This window comes from Pseudochaenichthys georgianus, chromosome 16 (genome assembly GCF_902827115.2).
Source record: "Pseudochaenichthys georgianus chromosome 16, fPseGeo1.2, whole genome shotgun sequence".
NCBI classification, from domain to species: domain Eukaryota; kingdom Metazoa; phylum Chordata; class Actinopteri; order Perciformes; family Channichthyidae; genus Pseudochaenichthys; species Pseudochaenichthys georgianus.
Window position 1 is genome coordinate 36,394,956 of NC_047518.2, and position 19,561 is coordinate 36,414,516.

Here is a 19,561-nt window from a genome sequence, read left to right on the forward strand (position 1 = left end):
GTCCTTTAAGCGACACCAGACAAGTGAAGGTCTATTTGTGGAATTACATCTGCAGTGGTAGCAGGTCTAGTAATAAAGATTGAACCTGTGTGCTAAAAGAAGCAGTCACTTCCTTTTTTGACTGGTTTCAAAATGTTACATTGATGTGACATTTATTTGGTAGGCTACTTGTTGGACAATGAGGCATATGGATTTTCTACAGCGAGCAAGTCGTACAGCGCTGAAATATCACACCAGACGGCTCTAGCGTGGCTGACAGCTGGCATTTGTCAGACATGTTCCTCAACTTACCCTTTGCGTCCCAACCCTTAGAAAGCTCTTGAGTAGGGCCAGTGACTGCCTTATGGGAAAATAAATGCAGCAATGTTTTCCATCCTTACCTGACAATCTCTGACAAGTGCCTGGCACCTACTCTTCCCATTTTAAACAGCAGGTAGGTGACAACAGCCTTCCTTTGTCATGTAAGGCTGAGCGCTGCTGTTGTTCTTGACAGGTAAATGTCTTATGAAACAGTCAGGGAATGGAAATCATGGCGCTTGTCAGTTAAAGAGGCAGAGAAAAGGGAGCAAGCGGAAAAGTGAGGTGGTGTGACAGTATTGTTTCTGACGGGGAAGAGGATGTGTGTGCCGCAGTACCTTGTTGCATTAAGGAGCCGACTCCAAACCAGAAGCTGTTGAAGAGGGTGAAGTTGTTCTCCACCACATCTGATCCTGGGTTGCAGGGATGGGCGTCGTACCATTCATACGGGCTAAACCTGGGAACGAGACAGGAAGTTGGAAAGCAGTTTTTGGGTTATACGTTCTGAAAGAAATGCAAGAATAACATCTTATGTATGCTTCGGGAGCACCATTCCTTCCTCAAGAAAAACCTCAAAAACAGAATCATATTAGCATGAGAGCTATTTTGAGAGTTACTGCTATTTTACCGTTCCATCTGTGGTTTCCAGTAACAACACTGAGGTATTGAGGAGTTCAGTAGAGCAGCAGAAATAGGTTGTGAAACTAATTTGTTCCTCTTTCCGGCTGAATATATAACCTTGAGAAACTTTGCCAAGATGTATGCCGGAATAACTTTCTAAAAGTTTCCTATTGCATGTGGACGGGTGGCGCAGTGGTCTGTGCATCTGATCGTCAGATCAAGGGGGGTGCTGGGGAACTCTGGTTCGAAACCCGCTCCTGCCGCCACTGTGTCAGGCCGTTGTGTCCTTGGGCAAGACACTTCACCCGGATGTGCTCCTGTGGGTAATGTCCACAGTACATGTATAATACCAATGTGTACTTGTAAAAGCGCCTCGATGACTTCGAGGCGTGAAGATGGACGGTGTGGCGCAGTGCGCTGTGCAATGATCATCAGATCAAGGGGTGAAACCTGCCGCTGCTGTGTCTGTAAAGCCGTTGTGTCCTTGGGCAAGACACTTCACCTGAACTTGCTCCATTGCATGTATATAAAAAATATGTATATGTGTAATGTGTATCTGTAAAGCGCTTTGAGCACTGGAAAAGCGCTATAATAAATGCAAGGAATTATTCATTATTATTATGTAAATACAAAGCAACACAAGCATTCATTGAGAGATTGTGGCAACCTAATAAACTATGACTCATTATCATAGATATAATATCTGGCTCTTTAGCTGGTACATACTCCACTATGTTCACCAGTCAGTGGTTAGTCTGCTGTTGGGTGCGGGGCAGTCATAGAATGGTCGGTGTGTTCACTTAAAACAGCTGCCTGCTGCTGCTGGAAACACAATTGATGGGAGCAGTAGAAGTGAACCCCTCACATTAAAGCTATGGGCCATGAACACCAAAACAAATGCATTGAAAAGCTGAGGGGAAGTGGGTGATGGTTTTCTGTGGTTTCACCTCAATGAGCAACAACTTTTGTAGTTAACATAATCTTCTAATCCAATGTTAGCGTCAACAACATTGTGTCTTTAAGTGTGTACGGTCATAACCTTGTGAACAATTTAACCACCCACCCATACTGTACATTCGAAGATGTTGACATGCACTATTTTCACTGGTCAAAACTATTATTATATTTATATACATTTGTTTTATATTCAGGATTGTGGGAAACGGTATTTTGAACTCTCTGTCTGTGCACACACACTGACATATTGACAATACAGTTTACTTTGACTTTCTACATAGACCTGAGTGGCTTTATAATCCAGCTGTTGCATGCTTGCTGTTTCTATACTTGTATATTTGTATACTCAAAATGTAAAAACTAAAATAATCCTTCCTTTTTAAAAAGGCTCCTTTTGGTTTCTTCTTATAAGGCGGTGTATGTCACCTCGGAAAGGTTTCATGGTTGACAATAAAGTTGACTTTGACTTGACAAATCAAAACATGTTCGAATCAACTGGTCCTGGTTTAGCTTCCGCTCAGAAACCCTTTCAACTATGTCGTAATGGTTTTCTTGAAGATGACCAAAGGCCCAATAATCCAATTCTTCAGAGGAAATACAAGGTCATGTTTGAGACATTAAAGACTCCTTTCTAAAGTCACATGAAACCATAAGGTCTCTCGATATCTCTGCCATTTAGTTTGACACCTGCGGGAAATGATTGTGTTGCAGATGTCAGAGGCAGATTCTGAGATAGAACATGCTAAATGTCACTACTTTCCCCATTTTAAATATATTTTATTTTATGTGTAAAATCTTTTTTTTCTGGCTGCTCTGCTGAGTACAATTGGATCCCTTAAACTCCAGAAAGTATCCCCCTGGGAACATGGGACATCTCTATCTTTGATGAGAAGTGGTTATGGCAGAAAATAAATATAACAGATAAGTAACTAAATGGTCCACAAAACAGGAACCCACAATGGTGAATCCTCGAGTGCACATTCTCACTTAGAAGACCGTAGAAATCCCTAGAAAGATTTAATCAGCTGAAATGTATATTGTGAGAGATAGATACACTTCAATCTAATTACATGCTGCAGGAATAGTTTTGAATATGTCAGCAGTATTTTTAATCAGACACCAAACAGGACTGATGGTTAATCATAACACTGCCTTAAAATGGAGTCTATTCCAGCCATCATTCAAGCATTTCTCCTCTCAGCTTCGCACTCAGACATCAGAACTGATGGACAAAAACAGTGGGTGCTTTTGCTAAATGTTTTATATCTTGTGCATTTAAAAAAAAAAAACATACTCATTAGTGTTACTTGTTGCAATCATTCCCTTCAGAACATTTGCCGGCATAGGAAAGTTATTTGGTTCTCCCTGCTATTTCAATTAATTCCTTCAGTCTCATTTACTTTTACTTCAATGTTGAATTGAAAGCTGTGGTCAAAAAATATGTGAAAGTAAAGAGGCATGGAAAGACTTTCTGTGCATTTTAAACTGGTCAAAAACTGGACTCAAAGAGGCCTCAAATCCAGAAAGAGAAAAGTGTATCTTCACTACTTTGAGGCCATTTTCTACACAGACAATTTACCACTGCTGATGTAATACTCCTGGTTCTTTGCTAGTTTCTAGAACGGCTGTGTCGGCAATTAGAGCCACAGGCTTGCGTCACACTGCCTGCTGAGTAACCTCTTGGGAAACTGTCTGCTAAACAACACTATTAGCTGTGGACCGCGAGTACAGTGTGCACATACAATTTGAATCCCACTTCCTGTATTCCTTCGAAATCTGGTGTCAATTTCGGGACAGTGTGACGCCAGCCTTAGCCAATAACCAATCAAGGTAACCCCCCCACCTGATCACCTGAATCTCCTCCTAGAGCACCATTGTGTTCTTTTTAACCAAACATTTCTCAGAGGGGCGTGGGGAGGGGCTCCTTATTTTCCTCTAAAATAACAGACACAGAATCAGCACTTGAGAAACAGGGCTGAAACAGAGGGGATTATGGGTAATGCTGCAATGATCCGTTTGGTGTTTCGAGCCAAACACTTCAGAGACATGTTTGTATATATCTGAGACGTATAATATATTGATGAAAAACAGTATAATAGGGGACCTTTAATATTTTGAATGCGGCTCGTTTCATGGTGTGGAATTAGTACTTTAACTAATTAGAAGGTTTTTCTCAGTCTCCACCAATGGTTTTGAATACGTTTTGGTAACCTTCTACTGTAGATATAAGCATGTAACTCAATGCAGGCCTTTTTTTCTATGAAGTTTATAGAAACAAGACCTCCGCTCCCTGTCCATGGAACTGAAATATGCGTAGGATAAATACAATGACAGACGAGACAGAAAATATTATTATCCAGGCTTAATTTACTCCCAAAATGCGATATATACCAAATAGCATTCTCTTTCTTTTTATCATCCCATCTCCAAAATAAAAATGACTACTGCCACCTTTGGCGTTCCATTTTTGTGAGCTGCTCGGTCATTCAGTTAGCTTGTTGAACACGTCTGCATCCACAGGCTCTGAAATGTTCTGTAGTACTGCATAGCAGGCTTTATGTGTCCACAGCTTAGTGGACAACCTTTGGAGTATATCAGAGCAACTCAACAGCTCAAATCACATTCCCAGCCAAAATCCGACAGCTTGTTAAACAGTGGCATAGTTTGCACCATTTTCCTGGTCAAAGAAAGAGGGGAGAGCGTCTAAACAGGATTTTTGAAAAAAGTCCAGTGGAGAATGCGCCTCAAAACATGATTATTATGATGAAGCATTGCTTTTCAAAGCCAAAGTGTTTTCTGCCTAGCATTGTTGTTAATGCCTTGACAACGTTTAAAAGTACCCTTTTCTTTGTTCAACACTGTGTGTTTTATGCTCACACAATGCACTCAGGGATGCAGCTTTTCAGCCATCGAGGACGGCCTCCAAAAAATCTGATGCAACAGTTAAAGAGGATTTTGTACTTATGTGAAGCCACTCCAGAATTATTTTGGTCTCGCAAAACAACGAATGGGGATAGAGGAGTGCAGCTGTTTGCTCTCAAGTCAACTCCTTTCAGCGCCCCTTTCTAGAACTTCCTAAAGCACCACTTTGAATGAAAAGCAGCAGGAAACGCTCACAATAATACTTACAGGATATTCAACATCTTCATGCCAAAAATAATTTACAAGTGAGATACTTTTCAGCCAATCAAACAGCTAATCTCCATCCATAGTCTTTTTATGACTTATTACTGCCATGAATGTTTATGTTCAACTATATACAGTATAGCCTCTGTCGATGTGTATACTGTTTTTCTTTGAACTGCCGAATATGATCATTAAGCCAGTATTTATTCTTTTGAAACGACCGATTAAATGTGCTTTGCCAATTCCAAAGGCATCACACGGGAAAGATGAAATTGCACGCTGAGGGACACTTTACAACTCAATTGAAGTTTTCTTTTTTTTCCTATTTCTCCTCTACGTGCTGGGTTGTAGAGAGCCCATGCAGAGATGAATACCTTGATCACTACCTAGCAGCTAGCACCATATGAAAAATGGGTGTACTCGAATCCCTGCAATGAGGAAATTACTCATTGAGAGACCTGAAGGAGAACTGTATGCAGGACTTATCGGACTAACAGTATGTAACCTGCGGACTTACCTGGCAATGACAAAGAGGACACAGCTAACACCCAGGTAGGCCAGGAGGATGTAGACCCAGATGTCAGGAGTCATGGGGTTCAGGAAGGAGAAGAAGCCGTTGTTGGTACCATTGGGTTTGCGATACAGGATGCTGATTCCAGTGTTCATGAAGGGCTTGGTGAAGTCGATGACCTTTTCACGCATATAGGTGATGGTGAAGGGAGCCACTGCCAAGTCTGCCCTCTGTAGAGAAACACAAAAAACAGAACATGGAATTATGATATTGACAGATTGATTAATTTGACCAAGCTGGAAGTGCCAAGAGGTTGTAAAGACAGTTCGGAAATGATTGTCCATCCATCCATCTTCTCCATCTTATCCGTGGTCGGGTCGCGGGGGTAGCAGTTCCAGCAGAGAGCACCACATTTTATTTTCCCTGGCGACATCAACCAGCTCTGACTGGGGGATCCCAAGGCGCTCCCAGGCCAGCGAAGAGATATAATCCCTCCACCTGGTCCTAGGTCTACCCCTTGGTCTCTTCCCAGCTGGACGTGCCTGGAACACCTCCCTAGGGAGGCACCCAGGTGGCACCCTAACTAGGTGCCCGAACCACCTCAACTGGCTCCTTTCGACGCGAAGGAGGAGCGGCTCAACTCCGAGTCCCTCCTGGATGACTGAACTTCTCACCTTATCCCTAAGGGAGACACCAGCCACCCTGCGGAGAAAACCCATCTCGACCGCTTGTATCCGCAATCTCGTTCTTTGGGTCATGACCCATCCTTCATGACCATAGGTGAGGGTAGGAACGGAAATGGCCCGGTAGACAGAGAGCTTTGCCTTCTGGCTCAGCTCCCTTTCCGTCACACGGTGCGGTAAAGCGACTGCAGTACCGCTCTCGCTGCTCCGATTCTCCGGTCCATCTCACGCTCCATTGTTCCCTCACTCGAGAACAAGACCCCGAGATACTTGAACTCCTTCACTTGGGGTAAGGACTCATTCCCTACTTGGAGTGGAAATGATTGTTCCAGACTGAAATACTACCACCAATTACATTTTGGTTTAGACATTCATGGTTACAGCATTTGAATCCTCATGACTTTGGTGATCCCCTGACTTTTTCTGTAGCGCCATTGTGAGGTTAACATTTGTGGCTTTAAGTAAAATGTCTCAACAACTGTACCAGGAGATCAGATTTAAATTCTAGTTTGTCCAAAACTAATAACACCCTTACCTTCTACAATAAGATGGTAAACATTATTCTTACTGCATGTTAGCATTGTCCTTATGAGCAGGTTAGTATGCAAGCTCAAAAATGTCTTTGAACTCTATCAGAAGGACACTAATAGGGTGCTCCCCTCTTTTATTTAAAAATTGGGTTTAGGCCACAATATACTGCAGTGTCATTCCCTGTAAAACGTATAATATGAATGCATAATATCTCTTCAATGATGCACAATGGAGAAACATTGTTCCAGTGTATCAGATACAGTTCCATCCACAAAGACATCATATAGATTCAATAGAATGGCATATAACTCCATATTGCATTGGGCAATGGAGACAGCTGAGCATGACAGATAAGTTGCAGTCAGTATTATATACGTTTGACGGCATATACAGAAGGCTACCATTTAAATTGGCAGCGCCCACCACTCCCCGGCACCCGGCTGGACAGGAGGTTAATGAAACCAGCTGCTCCGTGCACGCTCGGATACCTCTATCCACCAAGAACTGACACAACTCACAAAGGAAGGCTTTCTTCTCTTCCTATGCTGAGCAACTACAGAGGAACAGGGCTTGTTCAAAACACAGTTCATCGTGCGGCATTTCAAACAAACACAATGAGAGACCATGTTTTGGAGCTTTATGCAAAACTGTTAAACCTATTAGCAGCTGGTTCAAGAAACACGCACAACCTAATAAATAGAAAACTGAAAAAGAGTTGAATTGTGAACAGCCATTTTGCATATTATGAACTAGTGTATTTGATGGCTCCCGTTTACATTGAACACCAGATAATATCAGTTTCTTGACTTCGATACTCTTTAGACCCTAACGGAGCGTCCACACTACAGCTTCAAAAAAAGCTTGGAACTGGGCGTGTCTGAAGCTTGGGGATTTTATTCGAGCAACGCGACCAACAACCAATCACATGAATCTCCCGCCCCCAACATACAAAGCAAAAAACCCCGGGGATTTTATGCGAGCAATATATATATAAACTCCCCGAACAGGCGAAAACCTACCAGTTTCACCCACTGTCTCTGCCACCTCCCTCCATGCCTGGTTCCTCCGGTTTGGTATCCCGGTAGGTGAAGAGGGTCTGGTCATACAAAACCGGGTGATTTGCTACGGCGATAATTAGTTTCTCCTCCATCTTTTTTTGAAATATAGAAATGAACGGCGGGTTATCTCTCCCAGTTTAGACGCGGTTTGATTGGCCAGTCAGATTTTCCGAAACGGGATTTGATTGGCTGGCGCTGGCTACTCCGGCGTCGGACCGCTATGCTACCCACAATTGAGTTCGGTGAAAAGCGAGGCAACGTGACGTCACCCCATTCAAAACCACCACGGGGGGGGGGGGTGCTAGTGGATCAACGGAGCTGTTAGATTAACATTAACGTGCTTATTGTAGTTCTGAGTGCAATGCCTTGCGGCCTGTAGCAACCATCCTCTTGATGGAGCATATGTGTGGGCTGGACCAGGAAAGGAGTGAACAGAGGGTCGAGTTGTCCATTCTTGTTCTGTTTTTCTGTGACTATCTAGTTGCGCACGCTACTAAAGAGACGCGCTACCATGGAAACCAAACAATGGTGTAGCTGTAATAAAGTCCGAGTGGAAACAGTCATGTGTAAATCTGATTTTGTCAGAAATTGGGAGAAATATGACCCCGGGAGGAAACCGGGAGAGGGCTATGACATCGGGAGTCTCCCGCGAAAATCGGGAGGATTGGCAAGTATGAGGTGAGAAAAAAAACATCCCCTCTTTGAGTGTGGCGCTGCGCATAGGCGGCGTGTGAGGCTCAGGTTTGGGAAGGCTAAATAACTTTTTTTACCTGACGCTGCCCGCCTCCGGCGTCTATAGAAAAGAGTGTGTGGAGTTTAAATCTCTCAAGTCATATTACAGGATAAAGGAAATACAGTTTAAACTGCCGTATGCAGAGAAGACGCCGACGTGTCGCACTTATCATTCATATTACATCATCAATCAGATCATCAATCATATAATATCATAATATATCATATATTTCCTTATCTGAGTCAGCTTCTCCAGCCGTATCTGGCCGTGCAACACTTACAGTGTCACATACTGTATGCAGAAGTATTATTTTAAGCAACACATTATGTTGACGAAACACTCGAGACAAATGTAATTAAAGTCAGATCCACTCGTGTCTTAGATGGGGCAGTGATATCATAAAACTATACGCTTTCAAACACTCGGTAGGCCTAGTTATTTTTTAACCAGTTGTTCTGTATTCACCTTGCAGCAACTCTGTGGCTTGTATCCTGGATTATATGTTTAAGTCATGGATGTTTAAAGCTCATATTTGTCTAATATTAGTTTACTTTTCATTAATGAAGTATGATGCTGCGCTGTCAGTACACTTGTCCCTGTTTGTGATTGGTCAAATGTAGCTAACCCCGCCCCTTTCCTATGAACGCGCTCTCAGCTGGAGAGAGAAACCCTGGCTTGAGTTGATAACCAGCGTCGTAGGACCGCTTAGCGAGATCTCGTTTGTTAGTTTGTTAGTTTGTTTGTTACTCAAACATATCCAGGGTCTGTTGAAATGGCTTCGTAGTACAGGGCACAGGTGGCTAGTAGCGTTAATGTCAAAGACACAGACATGATACATTATATTTGTATTTTACCAGGATGCAGTGACACACATATTTGGGAAGGCTTAGCCTTCCCTAGCCTACAGCACCCGCCGCCCCTGGCACTGCGGCTTATGTTCTCCTGTGGTCAGCACCATGGTAGCTAAATACACGGGGGCTTCTGAAGAGACGGAAAGATGGGAAAACCGATGCATCCTGCAGTGCGTCTGCTGTCTCTCTTAAACTATTCAAATGTGTACATCACATACTGCTCCCTCTGTTCTCTGCTGCCAACTGCAGCTTTGAACCGACCTGCCACTCAGGCGGAAGATCAACCAGCATGTGATTCCAGACATCCCTACGGTGGGCTAATATACATGCCGCATGTCCTTGTTCTGCCGTGTGCTTATACACACAAACTGGGCACAAGCAAGATAACCTGATAGTGCCCTGCTGCGTGCCACATGGCTCGGTGTTATCTGGGTCTGCAGATGGTGGGCTTAGTGGTGTTCTCCCTCCGGACATACTCACCTGATGATAGCCTGAAGGATTCATAAAATAACAATTGATCCATGTCTGTACACATTGAGGATACCTGAGCATTATTACATTGAGCTTTTTCTTTGTTTCTGTGTTTCTCATCAACAGTGTGGAAATTAGGGCATGTTATCACGCTCCAAACATACCATAATGACATACCGCTTACAACCAAGGCTTTTTATCCCTTAACAAACATTTACACACTATGCTACACAGTTTGTGTGCATTTCACAGCTTGCAATCATAATGCTAATTTGCAGATTGTATCGGTAAAGGGCTCCTGTGGTACTCCTTTCTTAGTTTTATACAAACATTTAGGACTGTTACAAAAGCAGATTTTTGCTTCAGTAGAATGTGAAGCATTTCAAGAACATTGATACGGGCTCCACAAAAAGTTTTGCTATTAGAATATTGAGTGAATATAAACATTTCTAATTTCCCTTTTGAACATGCATTTATAAAACCAATGTTCCACACTTCTATGCACAACTTTGAGGATGCCTCTTACAGAATACAGTCTGAAATCAAAAGGTACGAAGGGCTAATGATGATGACATGCACTGTAATCAAGAAATGTTTGCTTTGCATAAGCACAACATTCAGAGCTTGATGGCCTCGAGCTGGGATTTACTTAGCGGCGCTTCGACAGGCGGGACAGACATGTTTGCTGTTGAGGCAGTTTAACTTTAGCCCTCTCTGCTACGGGTCAGCCGCTCTCACCACAAGGTCATCCTGCTGCCTCGGATCAAAATTGAAATCACACGTGACCATTCAGATGCTTTCCTCGTTTACCAGGAAATTCTTATAAACAAAATATGTGAAATGTATCTGAATACACCTCAATTGGTTTAGCATTTCATAGATAGACTTCTACAGTGTCTATCTATGTGAGACAACGATGATGTGGGCTGACTACAACCTTCCAGTGTGTCTGTCGAAGCAAATAAAGTCAATTGCCATGACGGAAACAAATGATGTGCTAAGAACGCTATTAACATTTGCATCAAAGCGTGATTAAAGTGATCATCTATTTTGACTAAATCAAGTATAACAAGGCCTGTTGCATCACTTAGCACCTTCCAAACAATGCCCTTTGGCACTGCAGTGAGCTTTGTGGAAATAAGGGCTTTATGTTACACAATGCTAAATTGTTGCATTGCAGTTCCTCATTCAGAAGCATTATAGTATCAGAAAATACAGGCAAGCAACACTTAAAGAGCCTGTGACAGCATCCCAACAACTGCTGAAATATTGGGCTACTAGTAATCTCGAACCGTCAGTTTAAAAAAGAAAAAGCGATACCGTTCCGTTAAATATCAATAATTTCGAACATCGCGGGGAAATTCCTTCGACTCATTTTGAAGTTTTGGGGGAAGCCGGAAGTGACGTCAATGCGGGAACGCTTCACTGTGCGGCGAGAGAGCCAAACAAGGACAAAGTGTGTTGTCATGCGTAGAAATGGTGAATTACTGAGTTTAGGCACGTTAATAACGTTTTAATGAAGTTGACTACAGTATATTCATATTTGTCAGTGCTTTCATGTCAATTCGCCGAACATAAACATAACTGATCGTGGTGAAGATGATGATTACATTAGGATTACAAATCGGTAGTGAGAGCTGCTGAATTTCCTCCCGTCGGTTGTGATATAAAAACAAATTGATTATTTTTGTAGTTGTAAACTCAAGTGGATGAAACTACATTTATTAGTGCTTTCATGTCAATTCGGCGAACATATGATACATTAAATGATCGTGAGGATGATGATTAAAAATCGTTTGTTTGAGCCGGTCTGCATTTCCTGATGAGAAAACAAACCGATGCTTTTTGTAGTTGTAGTACACCAACAACATGGATTAAACGTGTGTTTTTTTACCACAATGTTGCAGAAATGAATGGATAAAATGCACGGATTATTATTATTATTATTCCCACTCCGATCGGGACACTAGGTCCACCGTTTCCCCGCAGCGAGGCTCCCCCCGTTGACAGTTTACGTGGGCTGGGTGCAGTGGCGGACTGGCCATCGGGACGAATCCCGATGGGCCGGTACCGAAGTGGGCCGGTCGGATAAGTAACTAGCACATCCCCCATAGGCGGCGCGTGAGGCTCAGGTTTGAGAAGGCTAAATCACTTTTTTACCTGACGCTGCCCGCCTCCGGCGTCTATAGAAAAGAGATCAACTCAGTGTGCGGAGTTTCAATCTCTCAAGTCATATTACAGGATAAAGGAAATACAGTTTAAACTGCCGTATGCAGAGAAGACGCCGACGTGTCGCACTTATCATTCATATTACATCATCAATCAGATCATCGATCATATAATATCATAATATATCATATATTTCCTTATCTGAGTCAGCTGAGCCGTATCTGGCCGTGCAACACTTACAGTGTCACATACTGTATGCAGAAGTATTATTTTAAGCAACACATTATGTTGACGAAACACTCGAGTCAAATGTAATTAAAGTCAGATCCACTCGTGTCTTAGACGTGAACGCGCTCTCAGCTGGAGAGAGAAACCCTGGCTTGATTTACCGAGTTGATAACCGGCGTCGTAGGACCGCTTAGCGAGATCTCGTTTGTTAGTTTGTTGTTGTTAATGTGGGAATCTGACGTCATTGTCACCTGACGGTGTCACCTGATGCGGTCACATGACCGGTGACCAGGTAAACAGGAAGCCATAAAAAGTTTGCCGTCAGTTAAAAAAAAAAGTCTCTCTTGGCTGCTTGTCACTGGTCTTCTCACAAAGGTAGGAATAACAGTTTTAAGGTGGTTTTATGGTATTTTAAATTAACTTATGCAAGTGGCTCATTTAGTTTGGTTTTATTAGGGCGAGTGCAAGACGAGAGTTTACCATTGACGGAGGGAAACTCTCCCGACAGGCACAAGACCGGGTCTGTTATGAGTAATTTGCTTTTAAATGGCGTTTTTAAACCGACGTTTTTAATTGTGTTTTAAGCAACTTATTTATGTGTTTTACAGAGCTTAATGTACACAACCGGCCCAGCTACCCGGGATATTAAGCGACCATTTCCCCGGCAGGATTAAGCTGAGTTGGAAATCTACTCTGTGGAAGTATGCCTTGTTTTTAACTCTTTCATTTTATATTGAGTTGGTGAATGAGGCTGGCAACTAACATGTTATGTTGTTTCCTTTTCAAAAGGACCAGGCCAGCCACTGTCCTATAGTGTTTCTTGTGTATTTTCTTGTTCATTTTCTTCATGTGCAGTGTATGGCAGTATAATCATTTTATTATTTGTGTCGTAGGTTGCGCTCCTCTGCGGCGTAGGCCTGGGCCCGGGTGGAACGCTGCCTGCCTTCAGTGTAGGGACTGCACGGTGTGACACTTTCTTTTCTGTATGCTAAATATCTCACTGTTATTATTTTATAGAGATTGTGGTTTAAATATTGCATGCTTATGATTTGTTGGTGTGTGGCTTTTCTTGTTTGTGTCCCTCACGATTAGCAGGCACTGCAACCCAGCGGACCGGGCCTGCCCAACTGAGAAGGGTAACTTATATATGTATTGAATTATATTTGCCATTTTTATACTTTACATGAATCGATATTTTAAACGGTTTCCAAACACTTGTTAAATAAAGCTGTGTATGTTTTTGGAATTCATGCCTCTGTCATAATTGAACCGATTAAGGGAAGCTTTAAAATCGATCCACGACTTACATTTAGGGTCCACGGGTTCCTCCTGCCCCTTAGCAGGAGGTGGCGTTGTCAGTGACTAGCTTTACATATGGCAACCTCAGTCACGGTTACCACATTAGTTTGTTTGTTACTCAAACATATCCAGGGTCTGTTGAACTGGCTTCGTAGTACAGGGCATAGGTGGCTAGCAGCGCTAATGTCAAAGACACAGACATTATACATTATATTTGTATTTTACCAGGATGCAGTGACACAAATATTTACATATTTACATTTACTATCTACAGCACCCGCCGCCCCTGACACCCCCCGTTAACAATTTACTAGCGGTACCGAAGTGGGCCGGTCGAGAGTCCCGGGATGATTTTTAGTCCCATTCCACCACTGGCTACATGACCATATGATCGCCCATATTGACGCACCTCATTCTTAAACTTCTAACAGATACAACATAAACCGATCCTTCAGCCTCATATGAGCTCTCAGACACGTTCAAAATTAAACTGTCATCGCTGTCTGAGCTTGCTGCTGTGTGCGCCATCGTGCGTTTACATGCAGAAGCTGGGATCCTGAACGGTGCAGCTGGAGCGCTGTGCCCGCAATGACGTCACACATCATTTGGCGGGACTTGAAGAATCCCCGAGAAGATCCAGAAAATGGTCAACATTGAAGTAGGGCTGCACGATTTTGGGAAAAAATGTAATTGCGATTTTTCTGACAGATATTGCGATTCGAATTGCGATATTTGTTTTTAAGCGACCCAACGGAAGTTTATTGTAAAATGCGGCCATTACTCCGGCTAGGAAGGTCGTATCAACGTGCTCCCGTCTCTAGCACCCCCGCAGCCCGAGCTACGAGTGAAAAAACTAAACTTACATGAAACTTCCGTTGGGTTGCTTTAAAGTCAAGCTTCAGTTTAAGATTCACCCTGTGATAGAAACATGTGATGGAGCATTACTGACCTGACTCAGAAACCATCTAGAGCTCCATTGGAAGCCATTTGGAAAGGGCAGGCACTTTCAAAAGCACTTGGCAGGTGATTGAATCAATCTGTCTATCACCTTCTATCATGGGCTACTTCTGATTGATTAACAATGGCTGGTACATGTGGAGCACAGCACTTCTGATTGGTGTGGATGACTGACACACAATAAAAACATTTTTTTTTTAAAAATCGCAGGCTTTGCGATTTGATAATCGCATCATTTCAAATCGCGATTTCGATTTAAAATCGATTAATCGTTCAGCCCTACATTGAAGGGCAGATTAATGGTTATCAAAGTACACATTTCCAAAATCAGTTCAGTAACGGTTTTCAAGGGGACAATATTTACTCAAATTGATGGGTTTGGATGATGGGGGAAACTCGTGTCACAGGCTCTTTAAGGAGCTTTACTCTATTTCTGTAACATCACTTTCTCTATGTGACAAATCTTGATGAACTATAGAGAAGAATGGAGGCGTACACCTGATTTTAATAAACTCGAGTCTTGTTCTGTTAAATACATTTCAGTCAGCAGTTTTGTGTAATTCTGTAATGCAGCTGTGATTTATACGAGTGCACTATGTGAGCTGATATCAGGAATGCATGAGCGTTGTGTTTCAGCCCCGCTTTATCAGCTACAGTAACACCCCCGCTTTCTACCTCGGACCTTATCTAACTCTGTGACCCATTTCTAAGTAAAGGCACTGATCCTCAGTGACTGTTATAAATCTTATCTGTCTGTATTACAACGAAGGGGCAATGGGTTTTTAAGAGGTTAATAGAAAGTAGTTATGAATACAAATTGAACAGATAACGATTGACAGCAGCCATTTACTTTTCCCTTCTCTCTCTTTGTATGACGTACACACAATACACATTGCATTTATTTTCAGAGTTTGGAAGATGAATAGCCTAAACTTTACTCGCTCGGTGAAGGAGATGTGGTAGTTTGAGTTGTATTCCCAATAAATCTGTAGACATAGTGGCCTCATATTATTCCAGGGTCAGATCTCTGGAGCTTGAGTTAAAGTTTATATTTCAGGTCTGCTGAGTCAAGATCAGCTTATCCACACCGGCAGGGGTGAGGAAGCCACTAGAGCACAACATGGAACCCACTAAAAATCCACAAAGAAGACATCATGCACCCTTGATCATGCGATAAGGCGCAGTAAAAGCAATAACTACCCGTATAGATTCTAATATTCACTTCTGCTGCTATTTACAAAGGCAGTAGACTTGGGAAAAAGAAGCTAACATATATTATGCACATTCTCAAAATTATAATAATTTCACGTATCGGCCCAGTGTAGAATTTCTCACTTCACATGGGTTTGGATGTTTGTGTTCAGCATTGTTCATATTTACAGTAAGTCAGTCTCGAGGTCTCAATTACCAGATGCTACATCTTCCCAATCACATGTAAACCATATGTCACAAACAACAACAACAACAACAAAAACAACAGGGAAATAAAAGGAAATGTTTTAGGCTGTAAGATTATGAACATATTCTCTGTAACAGCCTGGCGTATGTGCTGCTTAATGATGGAGTCATGCATCCCTTTTTGGTGCCAGAATTCTCTGCCTTTAGTAATCCATTTGTTCCCCTGAAGGTTATTGTTATTAACACGGATCTAGCAAAAAGCTTGGACGGAGAAATAAAGTGCTGCAGTGGGAGACACCTTCCCTAACCCTTTCAGCACCAAGCCATTGACTCCTGCCATACGATTCCCTGCACTAAATGCCACTTAAGCTATTACAAGTTTTCAGCTGAGTACGGCGCTGACCCGATGGGGCTGAGGACAAAGAGAGAACACTGACAGGGACACTTATGAAATGCCAGCAGAGAATTGCCACCATCGCTTCGATGTGACGCTGTTTCATGGCCGCTGAGGCTCTGAGTTTGACACACACAGCTGCGATTGCCCACTATCCCTCAGCAGGATGATTGCGCGGTGTTCTCCTCCACTCAATATATGCAGGATCACATGCTCATCCTGGATTTCTTTCTTATCCCGCTGAAGGAAGTGGTTCATCTCACTGAATGGCATCAACACACTTGTAACTTTTAGGCAACCTTGACATAATTGTGCCATAAATGTAACTGACAGCTTTGCAGGCTCTTCCTGACTTGCACTCAATCATAACTGTATCACTGGCGACACAGAGGACATAACCTTCAATTCTGTTCAATGGCATGCTTTTGTAAGTTTGAGTGATGATGTAAAACATTTTACAGCAGATGAAGCTGCATACATAAAAAAAAAATTAAGGAATAGTTTCACATGAACACTCATTAGCGTTCTTGCTGGGATTTTATCATTAAGATTCATATCTCTTATGTTTGCACAATATGTAACCGGAGCCAGCAGTTCATTAGCTTAGCTTAGCATAAAGCCTGGACATGGCCCCCTTTAACAACGTACACAAACAACACACTCTCACTCCCTAAGCGTCCAATAGCGACGTTTGGTCAGTGTCCGTGGCATCCAATTGTGACGCTCCTAGGCTCCTTCAGCGTCATAAAGGGACGCAAATAGCTTTCAACTGATTGCAATGTATTCCCATCTGCGTCGGGATTTGACGCTCATGGAAGCACGGCATTCGTTTATGTCGGCTGCCCTTAAAGGTAATGTGAGCGTCCATTCCCAGGAGTAAAGGATGGCAGAAGACACTACACTACCCAGAATCCCCAGCTATCGTTTGGACTACACCATGTGCTCTTGACAAACCCCGTGATAGTCCTCAAGCTCTGTGATTGGAGAGTGTGCTCCGAGGGTTAAGCCGATTCTCGAACAGCACTTGAAATGGGATGGAACCACGGCAGACTTTCCAAAACTGGATTTGAACGGGTCCACCGCGTCCCCCCTCCCCAACCCCGTCCCCAGAACTACACATGCTGGCTATTCTGTTTCGCAACATGTTCTCTATGGCACGTCTCTACTGGGAGTTGTAGTTTTAAAAGACGTTTTCGTATTTCCCATAATAAGAAGTTGCCAGTATTAAACTGTGTACATCCCTGGAGGTTTAGGGGAAAGAAAACACTCACATTTAAAACATATAATTAATAAATGGATGAAAATTGCTTGTGCCCATTATGGGCAGTATTACTATATATACCCACATGCCAGCTAAGGTCAGAAGAGCTTTATTTAACAGCTGGTCTTATGTGTGTGACCCCTGTGATAACATTACATTACATTAATTGATAAGCCTGAAACATGCACTTGTCAAGGTTCAGAGGCACATTGTGCAAATATGGCAGTAGCCATCGATCAGCTTAAGATAAGATATACTTTATTGATCCCAAGTTGGAACATTTGCGTTACATCAGCATGTGTAACAGTTAAATATGCAGTTGTGTTTATTTGAAAATCATTTAGTATAATCACACAAATTCTGTGTTTTATATTTAACAATTCTGTGTTCTTTATTTATTGATTGTTCAATACCTGACAAGGCCGGAGATGAAATATCTACATACATCTTATAAGAGTATAATACATTATGTATAATATCAGTTGCTTCAACATAGTTAACATTGCTGGAGGTATGCACAAATATTGATAGATGTCTTGTAATGCACTATTGAGGAACCTGCAACCCAAGTTTTTCATTCAGTGCAGAACTACACCACAGTTGTGTAGGCCTATATGATATGTCAATAAACCTTAGAAAATCTTGAAATCTTGAAAGGGATGTGCAAAATAGTCATTACATACAGTCTTTAATTAACTATTAGTAGAAAATAACGAGTAATGAATATACTTTATAGGGATCGTATTAATATCTAATAATACAAATATTGAAATTCAATAACATGCTTTAACCACCAGGTGTCCCTTTATATCAACTGTGCACCTTTATGGTGTAAATACAGCCTATCTACCAATTGGATCAAATATAAAAGTGAGCCGAATTGGTGTTGATACTGCAAGGAGACGCATTGTGTGAAAAGAAATGTAAGATGTTGTTTAATGGCTGATATATTTATGATCCACGTCACGTTTTCAGTTCCTCATGTTTGTCTTCTCATCAGGGCTATAAATACAGAACTACGGCAGATATGTAATATGTAATGCAGCCGAACCGTGTATTACAATGCCGTTATGTGATGACTTTCAAAGAGAAAAGCAAGCACACTCGGAATAAAGTATTATTATTATTTCGGTCTGTTTCCGGTATTTGTTAATGACGATGTGCTCTGAGATGTGAGACTGGAATTGCACAGGGGGAAAATAACGTAGGCTATCTTTAGATGCAGATTTTGTTAAACTAATATGTTTAGGCTGTGGACCAACACTATACATTGACGGGGAAGGGGGTAGCAATAAAGATAACACCATTAAACAGTTACACAACATAACAGAAATAATATCGATAGCAGCGTCCCTAGCAACCACCTTGGTAACAATGAAAACGTCGCGATTTCCTGAAGTAATCTTCGTAATAACTAGCAAACTAAAGATCATGTACATCCACTGCACACATAATCTGAAATAACAACTCATATTTCTCGCATCAAATGACATCAAAACGCATTTTAATGGCCAAACTAACTTTAAAATAGGCATTTTACACCTAGAATAAAACGAAGTTCGGCAGTTTCTTTTTCTGCAGGGAGACATTTGAAGATCACGTGACATAGATGCCAGCCATCGGAATGAATGGTGAAAAAAAACGGGGTTTGTCAAACAGAGCACATGGTGTAGGCCAAACGATAGCTGGGGATTCTGGGTAGTGTAGTGTCTTCTGCCATCCTTTACTCAGAAAACATATTTGTTTCTCCGAATCGAAGGGGAAAAATACAAAAGCATTGTACACAATTTAAACCAATCAATGTTGTGTAATTAACAAGGATAATCTGGTGTTTTTTAGTCGATGAGTAGTGCAGATATCACTGTAAAATCAATCGACAGTAAGAGGAGTACTTACTTCCGGGAGTAAAATTCTCCGTTATCCAATGGGAATGGATGCTCACATTGCCTTTAAGGGCAGCCGGCATAAACGAATGCCGTGCTTCCATGAGCGTCAAATCCCGACGCAGATGGGAAT

General features: G+C 42.1%; 1 protein-coding gene across 1 annotated transcript in view; it reads right to left on the reverse strand.

Moving 5' to 3' along the window:
* The window catches only part of grik3 (glutamate ionotropic receptor kainate type subunit 3), a 104,976-nt gene that overhangs the window by 10,544 nt on the left and 74,871 nt on the right, over positions 1–19,561 (reverse strand). The window contains exons 11-12 of the mRNA XM_034102942.2: positions 5,519–5,742; positions 636–754 (exon numbers count right to left, since the gene is read on the reverse strand). Of these exons, the coding sequence (XP_033958833.1) occupies positions 636–754; positions 5,519–5,742 (343 nt within the window). The remainder of the gene's footprint in view (positions 1–635; positions 755–5,518; positions 5,743–19,561) is intronic.